Source organism: Podarcis vaucheri (genome assembly GCF_965113315.1).
Source record: "Podarcis vaucheri genome assembly, chromosome: 16".
In the NCBI taxonomy this organism is placed as follows: Eukaryota; Metazoa; Chordata; class Lepidosauria; order Squamata; family Lacertidae; genus Podarcis; species Podarcis vaucheri.
In genome coordinates, this window is record NC_138754.1 from 13411978 (window position 1) to 13424324 (window position 12347).

Below are 12347 nucleotides of genomic sequence, written 5' to 3' on the forward strand. Positions count from 1 at the left end.
CCCAGCTGAAGCAACAGCGGCCTGCACATAAGGGGTGGATTACAGGAAAGAGCTGTATGTTATGATGGCTGGTGTGGGTGTGTGTTGCTGGGACAAAGCTGGAAGGCTGCCTAGAGCTGCCTTTGTGAAGAAGCACAGTGTATTCCCAATGCAGAGAAAAAGAGAGCGAGAGAGATGGGAAAAGCAGGTTGTCAACTTTGCTTCTGTTTAGTGGAAAATACAATTAAGCTGTCTTGCGTAAGAGGAAACGCATCCAAACAAGGGACATTTCCTAATTGCTTGAGGGACAGTACCCAGACTTCTGGCTAGGAGTGTCAGGCTTCTAACGGAGCTGCTTGGAGTCCAGTATTTCTAACCAGTCTCGAATTTAGTTAAAACGGCACCATCAAGGCACTTGGCTGACTGTACAAGCAGATGATATGTAATCAAGCCTTTAAAACCTGGGGGGGGGGGTGTCCCCACACTGCGACCATTTTCCTAAGAGTCCACATGAACATAACATCAAGCCAAGGTTTTTCACATGGTGGGTTGATCCCAAGTTACCAGCTGCCTAACTGCCATGCAGCAAAGTCCAGGCCATTGTGTCATCAAGTTTAAGAGCTTCATGACACACGTATTGCATCAACTCCAAACCAGAGATGGTCCATATCAACCCCCAATTAAAATATGACTGGGACCAACACTTCCAGTTTCACTGGCCTGCTTTGCCAAGAAGTAGCATCTCTTAGCCCAGAATCACACCATGAATCATCACCTCGCCCTAAAACATTAAAAAATTTATAAACTGACTCATGAGCTACCTGGAGCTTTCAAAAAATAATGATTTAGTCCCATAATTTCAGCCAGACAAGTGCTTTTCAAATGAAGGTTCTCAACAAAATGCATCTCAGGACCACTCTACAAATGGAGCAGAATAAGGCGGTAGGATGGATCGACAAAAGCGCTGCAGGCGGGGATCATTCCTCCCCCCCCCCATGCTCTCCTCTGTTGATTATTTTAAAAAGCAAAAGTGGCATGTCTCCATTAGGGATTAACATGGAGCAGGAAGCCAACTGCAGTGGTTGTTGGACTCCAACTCCCATCAGCCCCAGCAAGCGTTGCCAATGGTCAAGGATGATATGAGTTGCAGTGCACCAACACCAGAAGGGCATCACTTGGCTATCTCTAAGAAACAGGATGTGTTAGTCCCTCATTCTACTGCCATGGGCAGACACAGCCTCCAAGCCACCAAATAATTCTGTTTGAGGCAGGTCAGTGTCCCAATGAAAGACTCAAGACAACGGGCCAGTTTAAATATCACAGCCAAGCCATGGTTTTGTCATCATGTACAGACTTTGAGCTTTCGTTCTCCCTCCTCCACTCACCTACCAAAATCTGGAACTTGAGTTCAAACTGTGCTTTCTTTCTGATTCCAGTTCTGGAAGCAAACTATGATTGACTCAAAGCAAGAAGGAAAGAAGGCAAGTGGAGCATGCAAAGGAAGAAAACAGAGCCAAGGAGTCCACCGTTTGCTCACAAGGGCCTATCCGTGGCTTGGCTACATTGGACCCAGACCTCTGAAACCATAATCTCTCTCCTAATGAGGTCCACTAAATTTGCAATCCAAGGCTGGGGGAAAAAAGATTCAAGTACAACAGTGTCCCAGGACCAAATTGCCTTGAAGTGGGTAACTATCCAAGTATTCTAATTGTTCACCAGAACACACACAGAGAGATCAATATCTTATTCATAACTATCCCAAATGCAAAGCAAGTGTGCTGCATAATTTATTATTATTATTAGTTATGAAGGAGAATGGATGCAGCTCTCTGATTGCATCTCAGCCCAGCCAAATGCATCTCAGAGAGTAAATGGATGCATTTCTTTTTCTTTTGCAATGTCCTTTGGGGCTCTGGCTCCACAACAGCAAAAGGATCCCAGGCTTTTTTAGCTATTCTGCAATGCAGCACCTGCAAGACTACTTTTTTTAATGCATTAGTGCACAATTCCCCAACCCGATGCCCTCCAGTTGCTGTTGCACTCCAACCCACAACAGTCATAGCCAGCATGGCTTCCAGTCAGGTATGATGGGAGCTGAAATACAACAAAATGTACCATTTCAGGAAGGCAAAAAAGAAGAAGTACTGATCCAACAGGGAAGGGGTGCCATGATCCACATTAGGGTTTTAACCCAACATTCTAAGTACAATTTTCTTGCAGGGCAGAGAGGTATCAGATTGGGACCTGAGAGACCAAGATTCAAATCCCCACTCAGCCTTGAAATCACTGGGCAACCTTAGGCCGGGCACTCACCTTGTGGCCATGGAAGAAAGGTGGGATATGAATTAAATACACAAACACTCAAACAAACCATGGGTAAGAGTAAATGCTGCTGCACAAGACAAGTACAACAGCAGAACCATACACAGCCATGACCCTGGATGCCAAGCGGTCACCTCAATATTTTGGAAAGCAAATCCAAGGTTTCAAGAACAGGTTCTGTTAACTCAGCACACCACCCTCACAATTCTGAGATAGTGAGAATTAAGGAAATGACATCACCATGATCTGGCCATTTTTTACCGTCTAGTCTCAACTAAGGTAAGCATGTTAAAGCAGGGCTGCCATATGTCCGGATTCCAAAGGCGGAATTGATGTCAGGAGGGAATTTCCAAAAGGTGGCGCTTTGTCCTGGATCTCAGGCAAGTCAATCGAAGAAGTTCAACATTCGGGGTGTCCTGGTTTTTACTTTTTGAAATATGGCAACCCAAGTTAATGGGAGGAGCTCTTAGCCCTCCTGCAAGGTAGGACCATGCTATCCCATTCTGAGGGAGAGGGTATTGTACCCTGTCATAGTGACTCAGCAGATGAATGTCTGAAGAGCCCAGTTCTTTTAGTCGGTTAAGTCTATTAAATTCCTTAAGATGCCTTTTTCTAAAAAAAAAAAAAAAAAAAAAGATTGAAGACCATAATGCAACCAATTTGGATCTGCAATTCTCTTGCTAGTGATTATAAATTAGTCATCCTCTTCAATATTGAGAGGCAGAAAATGGCTTTAGGAAGAGGTACAGAAAATAGTGTTTCCTTTTCTTCACTGCATCAAAACTACTCCATTATGGTTTGAAATGTTGTAAAATAAAGCCCACAAAGTTACTAGCCTGCTAAAAAATGTTTTACAAAAAATAATAATCCTAGCCTGCTGATGCCTGGCAAAAGAGAAACAAAGTGTCCCATTTCTATGCTGGGCCCAGAAGAGGGACAATGTGCTTTATCCCTCCTCCACTCGCCCACTCACTCACCTGGGTGCAATTTCTGGTTCTGCTTAAATACAAGGCTGATCTATTGTCAAGCTAAAAGATGTGCCCTGTTCTTGTGTCCACATGCCAGTGAAAGAACCACGAGCCACAGGTCAAAATGGAGGCCTGGTGGCTAATCTGTGCGTCGTAAACAGATGCAAACAGATTCTTATTTAGAATACTTTGCCCTGCTTCTGCTAGTCATGAAGAAGCACTGCTTATGGTACTGAGGCATGTTCCTGGTCACCGAGAGTCCTCCCCCACGTGTGTACATGCACCCTTGCACACACAACTTGGCGAAAGCATTGATGACACACCCATCAACTCCATATTTACAGGGTTAGAAACTAGCTCTCTTAAACAGTTCACAAGTTGTCAGTTTCTATGCCCAGCTCAAAATTAGGAACATAAGCCTTATATCATTGGTCAGTATTGCGTACACTGACCTGGCAGCAGCTCTCCTAGGTTTCGGAGACAGCTCTTTTCCAGTTCTCCCTGGAGATGCCAAGGATTTAATCTGGTGCCTTCTGCATTCAAAGCAGGTGCTCTGACACCGAGCTATGGCCTTTCCTCAGTCAGGTCTTGCACAACATTTCTGTGGAACACATGCTGGGGCACTGTTAACACAGTCAAAATTGAATAGTTTTGATTGTTGAATTTTAAAGTTACAATTTTAAAGTTACAATTAACTGGTTAAAACGGCTCTGCAGAGAGGTTTAAGAAGCTGACCTCTGGTTCAAGTACACTGGAACTTGTGAGTCCTCAGCAATAATACCACCTATCATTTATAGGGCTTTGTGTGTGTTCAAAGTGCTGCCCATCCATTGTGGTACAAGAGCATCTGCTGCGTGTCCGGCTGATAAGGCACAAAGACTACACAGAGAGATACACATTCACATGTACATATAGTTAACATGCTTCTTGTTTACCATGTTAAGCCTGAATCTTGTAAGACGATGCAGATAACACTACTCTGCATCTGTGGGGGAGTTGGGCATGTGTACGGCAGCAGATGAAGTCCACACCTTGCTCTGTATTAAGTGAGGTGACCTTGAATCTCATACATGTATTGAGCACCTTACAGCCTTATGCCTGGAGCCTCATCTCTACTAAAAAAGGCTCAGCTTCCATGATGGAGACTGATGATCACTGATCTGGAGAAGGACTGGCGGTGAAAGGGCCTGATTCTCGAGACAGCTGGTTTGGGTTTGCAGGAGTGGCCTCTGAGGAACTGTTAAACTTGAGGGGCACAAAGATCAGACCACGGACAAGGAAACAGTTATATGGTTAGCAAGGATCAACAACATCCCTTCCCCATCTGGCATTAAGTCATACATCATACGTGTTTGCCTACTGGTCAGTCACAAGACAATGGACTACTGCATGCAATATAGCTGCCATTTGACCTTGACTCTACAAGGAAGACTATGCATGAAAGAAGCTGCTCTTTCCTGAGCAAGCAGCCACAATTCAGACATCTCAAGACAAGACTGACAGATCAGAGACGTAAAAATATACAGAGAATATATACAGAGAAAGACGGCATCTTGACTGAAATGTTGGCACTACAAGAACTGCCGCATACCAGACGCTACTAATATGCCCATGCAAGGGAAGGAGCGTGGTCAGGAATTTCAAAACAAAGCCCACAAAGGAGTGGTTTTTTTGGTTTTTTTAAAAGTCAGCTAACCCCCAGCTGGGCCACTTGATGAGGCAGAGCTATTGTTAGATGGGGTGCATTGCAAGACTCAGCCCTTTTAAAGCATTGTCACTTGGGCCTGTGTTTTCCACCCTCAGTGAAGCATCTGCAGTGCAGTTTGTTGTGGTGGTGGTTGTTTTAATGAGCATTCCCACCTCTATCTGAAAGCTGCCTCAGAAGATAAGAACCATTTACATCCCAGCCCTCTGAAGCTTATTAGGAGAGGGAGGAGAGGAGCGGTACATATTGCAAAATGTTTTCTGGGGTGCCTCCCTGCCCCCTCTCCAGTTACCTAAAGCCATCACGAAAGGGAAGATCTGTCACCAAAGCTGCCTTCTCAAAGACAAATATTAAATGTACACCTCCAAATGTCCCCCACCCACAAAAAAATCCAAGGTTACAGGGATTTTTTCTCAGGTAAGGTTTTAAAATAATTAAGGCTGCTTTCCTGCTTGAAGTGGGAGCCAGCAATATAACAAGAGACCTTAGTCAAGACGATGACAGAGCAACTGTACAGGAAAAAAAGCAATGCACCCCCCTTCAGTTCGATCACCTGCTTGAGGAAAGGGGAGGGGGCAGATTAAAGAAGCAACTAGCCTAGATCCAGAAAAACCCCAGCAAGCCCTCCCCAATGCGGATAAAAAAGGTTGCTCAATTCTTGGAGCTATGAGACACATTTTGGAGTCTAATCTGACAAACATACAGCAGACAGAAGCTTCCCTCTCCCCACCTTCCAGTTGAGACACCACTCCCTTCTCAGCCTCTAGCCCAGCTGGTGTTTTTCAAGTGCTTAGCAAGCGACCACATTTGGAAATGCACTGAAAAGGTACAAAAGCAACATTCAGCCGACCGTAAGTGTATCTGTTCCCCAGTTTGCTACGGAAGAGTGCCCTTAAAACCCAAGCTTTCCTTTTCCCATTCAGAATCACCGCCAGTATCAGGGAATGGCCTCCCCAGAGTCTGAAATCCAAACCTTGCCATTGCATCATGCCTGGTAAGGCTGCAAGGCATATGAAATGGTGGATTAGGAAGCAGCAGGTTGCTGAATGGTGGGAGGAATACCACCATTATGTACAAAAGACTATTACATTCAGTTCTCCTTCAGTCACACCCCTATATGCAACTACATACCACAAAGGACATACAATTATTGTACAACTCCCAACACCCCATTACCAACCAGAATAACACACTGGTGTTATGCCTTAGTCTCCTAAGGATTGTCCATAGCACCAACACTACACCCACAGTCTTGCTTGCCTTCCACCCCATCCTACCATATTTCCCACACAGTCCTGTTTGCATAGCAATCTTCATTCACCCCACATTAGCCACAACACATTTTATATTTGGTGCAACTCTCTGCGTTACACATTCCCAATGGACATAATCCAAAATGGCACTTTCTTCCAGAACAGTTCCTCTTAAACCTTTCAGACACACCCTTTCTCTCCTTAAGTGTAGCCCACTTTGGAGTTCTATTTCAGCTCCATGCTTCATCTTCTACTCACTGATTCTTCTGCAGGGACCATCAAATACCTTTAGCAGGATCGCCATATGTTCACAATACAATATGCAAGCTGCTCTGTAACACAGTGCTCTTACTCTCTCAGGCTAAATTTTAAAGGGAGATAAATATTTAAAAAAAGAGGGAAGAAAAGTGTTTCCTATGCAGTTATAGTCAGCAGTAGGATCCCCCCCAAAAACCCAACCATTTCCCACCTTTATAATTATACTTTAATCAGGCCTAATGAAGGGATCAGTGTAACCCACAAATCTATATGACACAATGTGAACTCTTCCAACACTGCTCTTCCACCCCAAAGCCCCAGCTCCTGTTATATAGGCTTGTAATCTTTGTATCCCTCCTTTTAATACACACACACACATACATATATATTGAATGAAAATGAGTTAACCTTTGGAAGCCTTCTATGCAAAACACCCACATATTATCAATGGAAATATGCATTAGTCCTAACAGCAGCTGCAAAAAATTAAATGCAAATTTTTATGTCAATAAAGGGACGTTATCCTTATTGAAGGCTCTAATAGCAGTTACTTTATATATATAAATATGTATATGTTTATATACAGAAACACACACACCCTGGTTCTGTGCAATGCTAAATCTTGTCTACCATATTTCAGACTTACTAAAAAAAATGGCATTCATGAAAGTCAGTACTTTAGCCCTGCCTGCATGTTTATGACAATAAAGGCTATTTTGCTTTCTTTTCTTTTTTCATTCCAGGCAAAGGACTCCCTGTAAGAGCCGATTTACCTGAGTTGGTCTTAATAAGAAGAAAACAGGATTCGGAAATGCAATGATTTAAGCGTCTCAGGGAATCCTGGTGCCTTTCAGGGTTTTAGGTTTTTGCTACACCGCCTCCGCCCACCCCTTCCTCGTGCCCACAAACCACCCGGCACTTCCCTACGCCAATCCCCATCCCCCCCCAGCTGTTCTTTCCCCCTGCCCACCTCCCCCCCCCCACTCACCAGCGCAAGGCTGGGGGGAACCTGCCCCCTTGAGGTCTCGGCCTCCGGGCTCCGAGGAGCCACCCCCAGCAGAGGAAGAAATATACGGGGACTGTGTGGCGGGCTCAGCCATTTCGTCGATGGCGGCAGCGGCGAAAGCTACGGGGGGGAAAAGAAACCAGCGACGAAGACCTTGGCTATAAGCGACCGCCCCTCTCAACGGACAGGCGCTGACTGACAAGAACGAGGAGATGAGGGCAGACTGCGCAGGCGCGGCAACTGGGCGGCGGGCCGGAGCGCCGCGCAGGCGTACTCCGGAGGGGCGGAGGCTGCTCTCCGGTGCAGGCGCAGTCAGAAGTCTGGAAGGAAGAATACTGTATACGATACAGTATATTGTGCCTCCTGCGTCCTCCCGCAGAGTATTTCTGCCCCTCCCTTACGTTGGTATTAGAAGCGGCGGGGAGGGGGCGGCGGATTTTTTTTGAGTGTGAGAGAAAATAGGCGGTTTTTGAGGCTGGTCACTGAACATGCGCATCACGCCCCCGCCCCATTCTCGCGAGCTTTCCGTTTATTACGTTTGTGTGTGAGCGTGCGCGCGGGTAAGGCCGGCACGTACGCGTGCGCAGTAGCCATAAGCCTGAATAAACGGCCAAGAAACGCGGGCGGGCGCTTTTGTGTTTTAAGAATCTGCTTTTTTTGAGTCGTGTTTCGAACCTTTAGGAAAAGGGGGGAAACAGCTCAGAAGGGACGCTTTCTCCTCCTCCGCATCCTGAAAAATCTCTTTCCAAATGGCAATAGGGATGCATTAAGTATTCCTGAAATTCGGAATTGGGAAGGGGCAGGGCCATAGCTCAGTAGCAGAAGCCCCCCCGGTATCTCCCATGTAGGGCTGAGAATATTCCCTGCACAAAATCTTGGAGAGCCGCTGCCAGTCAGTGTAGACCAGCATTTCTCAAACTTGGGTTCCAAACTTGTCCGGCTACAATTCTCATCATCCCTGACCACTGGTCCTGCTAGCTAGAGACGATGGGAATTGTAGTCCAACAACACCTGGGGAACCAAGTTTGAGAAACACTAGTGTAGATCAGAGCTTTCCAAACTGACATGACACGTTAGCTTGTTGGCTGCAATGTGTAGGTGTCTCCCACGAACACTCCCCATTCTCCTCCTGGGGCTGGAAAGGAATTAGTTTAACCCAGGGGTCTGCAACCTTTAAGACAAAAAGAGCCACTTGGACCCGTTTCCGAAGAAAAAAAAAACTGGGAGCTGCAAAACTCGTCATTATAAAAATAACTTTCTTGTCACTTTTATTATTATTTCTTTGTTTGACGCCTCAGAATTACTCCTCCTCAGAAATAAACGTTAAATTAACAAGTTACCTTTGTGTGTGTGTGTGTTCTTCACTCCCCTTCAAAACAGTGATCAGCGTACATGGCCCTTACAATGTAGCGGGCGGGTGGGAAGGTGACGTCGGGACGGTGCGTGACTAACGCACGCACTGCCCCGTCACAGCCAGTACAGTGCTAGTACCCGCCCCGGAGCCGCGGCAAAGGTGTAAAAGAGCCATATGCGGCTCCGGAGCCGCGGGTTGCAGACCCCTGGTTTAACCTCTGGTTTGCTAGTAAAACTGAATTACTGTGTTGCAAAATAATGCACATCTAAAACGTGTGTCACCAACATGAAAAGTTGGGAAAGCTCTGGTATAGAAGATAGCCAATGACCTGACTCAGTGTAAGATAGCTTCCTATGTTCCTATGCTCCTCAAGGGAAATGGCCATAGTTCATTGGTAGTGCTTCTGCTTTCATGTTTACTCAGAAACTGAGTTCACTGAGACTTATTTGAAAGTGGATTATTGTAGGGCAGCCCCACATTGGGCAGATTACAGTAGTCTAATCTGAAAGCCACCACTGCATGAATGGCAGTACAGTATTCAAATATTGCAATAGAATGATAAGAGTTGGAAGGGGGACCCTGAAGTTCATCTAGTCCAACCCCCTGTAACAACTGTCCCTTTCAAGGATTGAACCTGCAACCTTGGCGTTATCAAGGTGATGGGGGTTTGTGTGAAGTATCGGTTCCAGTTTAATCAACAAAAGCTTCTACTTGCTGTTAGTTTGAGAAAACAGTGTGAACATTTTCCTTTCCATTCCTGATTATGGTTCCACATCAGAATCAAAAGAGCACTAAATATATAAATAAATGTGTCTTTAACTTAAGAGTTCTAAATATACTTCTAATCCGTAGTACAAACACCTTTGTAATCTTAAGGCCGATAAGCAGGAATGGTAGGTAAGATAACAATTGTTCCTTTATCTCTGTGAGCTTTTCTGCTTTCATTATTGAATGGGCTGTACTACACACATAGAAACTCAATTGCCAATGTTAAATTTTTTAAATAAATCCTGCTCCTGTGCTTTTAGCAGCCTAAAATGAAACAGGGAAAGATTTTGGCATTGGTTTATCTTCATGTTTGAACATATGCTGCAGATCAGGAGAAGTACCAGCAATGACAAGAGCAGCCAACAGAATACATTGCAGTATGTCTGTCGTGCCCATAAGAGCTCCAATTTACAAATGTGCCCACAGGCCCCCAAAGGCTGACAAGTCTTGTCATAATGGTCATGTTCTACCTCCACTGTAGGCCTCTGAAAACCAGTTGCCGGGAATCACAAGTGGAGAGCATGCAGTTCCACTCAGGTAGTTTGCAGGCTTCTCAGAAGCATGTTATTGTACAGATGACAGTCCCTGATTTGAAGGGCTCAGGCATTGGCTCATGGGGAGGGGGCGGAGGCAGCAGCAGTGAGGTTGGGGGAGATCTGGGTTGGTGGAAGAGGCCTGCAGGTGTGTACTGCTGCCAAAACAGAGCTCCCCAGTCTGATTTAAAGATACAGTAGTGCCCCGCAAGACGAATGCCTCGCAAGACAAAAAACTCGCTAGACGAAAGGTTTTTTTCGTCTGCGATTTGCCTCGCAAGACGAATTCCCCTATGGGCTTGCTTCGCAAGACGAAAGCCCATAGGGAAATCTCCGGGGACCTCTTTTAAATGCTAGCAGTGGGGAGCAAAGCCTTCCCCCCCCCCGGCCTTCAGAAGAGGTCCAGGAAGGCTGGCGGGAGCCAAAAGGCTTTGCTCCCCAGCGCCAGCATTTTAAAAGCAGTCCGGGATAGCAGGGAAGCGCTTCCTGCTATCCCGGACGGCTTTTGAAGGCAGGAGAGATCCGCGAAGCCTGGGCGCGCTGCGCACAGGCTTCGGCATGCCGGCAAGTCTCCGCCAGCAGCGGCAGAGCTGCCGCTGCTGGCAGAGCTGCCGCTGCTGGCAGAGCTGCCGCTGCTGGCAGAGAGATCCGCGAAGCCTGGGCGCGCTGCACGCAGGCTTCGGCATGCCGGCAGGTCTCCGCCAGCAGCGGCAGAGTTGCCGCTGCTGGCAGAGAGATGCGCGAAGCCTGGGCGCGCTGCGCACAGGCTTCGGCATGCCGGCAAGTCTCCGCCAGCAGCGGCAGCGCTGCCGCTGCTGGCGGAAAGGTCCGGGATGCCTGGGCCGGACAGCTTTTGAAGGCAGGCGGGGGGAGCAAAGACTTTCGCCCCCGCCAGCCTTCAGAAGAGGTCCAGGACCTGTTCCGAAGTGGGGAGGGGGGGCGGGACACCTGGCCCCGCCGCCCCACTTCGGAAAGCTGTTCCGAAGTGGGGAGGTGGGGCGGGGACACCTGGCCCCGCCGCCCCACTTCGGAAAGCTGTTCCGAAGTGGGGAGGTGGGGCGGGAACACCTGGCCCCACCGCCCCACTTCGGAAAGCTCTTCCGAAGTGGGGAGGGGGGTCGGGAACACCTGGCCCCGCCGCCCCACTTCGGAAAGCTCTTCCGAAGTGGGGAGGGGGGTCGGGGACACCTGGCCCCGCCGCCCCACTTCGGAAAGCTCTTCCGAAGTGGGGAGGGGGGTCGGGGACACCTGGCCCCGCCGCCCCACTTCGGAAAGCTCTTCCGAAGTGGGGAGGGGGGGCGGGACACCTGGCCCCGCCGCCCCACTTCGGAAAGCTCTTCCGAAGTGGGGAGGTGGGTCGGGAACACCTGGCCCCGCCGCCCCACTTCGGAAAGCTCTTCCGAAGTGGGGAGGGGGGTCGGGGACACCTGGCCCCGCCGCCCCACTTCGCAAAGCTCTTCCGAAGTGGGGAGGGGGGTCGGGGACACCTGGCCCCGCCGCCCCACTTCGGAAAGCTGTTCCGAAGTGGGGCGGGGGGCGGGAACACCTTCTGAAGGCGGGCAGGGGGCAAAAGTCTTTGTCCCCCCCGCCTGCCTTCCCAGGGGCTTTTAAATCGCCCAGGACAGCGGAGAAGTCCTCCGCTGTCCGGAGCGATTTTAAAATGCCGCCCGCCAGCATTTTAAGATAGCCCCGCACAGCGGAGAAGTCCTCCGCTGTCCCAGGGTTTTTTAAAATGCTGGGGGTGGGAAGAAAAGCCCTTGTCCCCCCCCCAGCCTTCAGAAGAGGTCCGGGGACAGACTGTCCCCGGACCTGGTCTGAAGGTGGTTTCCCTAGGAACGCATTAATTGATTTTCAATGCATTCCTATGGGAAACCGTGCATCGCAAGATGAAAAAACCGCAAGACGAAGAGAATTGCGGAACGAATTAATTTCGTCTTGCGAGGCACCACTGTGCAGAACTATAAGAGGGGTGAGCAGAAACAGCCTTGAAAGTTGAACAGCTATGTTGTTTTATGTACTGTTTAGCTGCTTTCAATGCTTACCACTTCTTTCCATTCATATACAGTGGTACCTCTAGATGCGAATGCCATCCGTTCCGGAGCCCCGTTTGCATCCTGAGCAGAACGCAACCCGCGTCTGCGCGTGCCACGATTCACCGCTTCTGCGCATGACATCACTTTAAGCATCTGTGCATGCGCGAG

At 48.2% G+C, this 12347-nt stretch overlaps 2 protein-coding genes and 1 long non-coding RNA gene across 3 annotated transcripts in view; 2 read left to right on the forward strand and 1 right to left on the reverse strand.

Moving 5' to 3' along the window:
- RTN3 (reticulon 3) overlaps window positions 1–8000 on the reverse strand; it is a 39980-nt gene extending 31980 nt beyond the window's left edge. Inside the window, exon 1 of the mRNA XM_082202711.1 lies at window positions 7474–8000. Within this exon, the coding sequence (XP_082058837.1) occupies window positions 7474–7585 (112 nt within the window). The 5' untranslated portion in view covers window positions 7586–8000. The remainder of the gene's footprint in view (window positions 1–7473) is intronic.
- LOC309520839 (dual specificity protein phosphatase 10-like) overlaps window positions 1–12347 on the forward strand; it is a 143246-nt gene that overhangs the window by 85455 nt on the left and 45444 nt on the right. The gene's annotated exons all lie outside the window — the stretch shown is intronic.
- The window catches only part of LOC309520882, a 169223-nt gene that overhangs the window by 71475 nt on the left and 85401 nt on the right, over window positions 1–12347 (forward strand). The gene's annotated exons all lie outside the window — the stretch shown is intronic.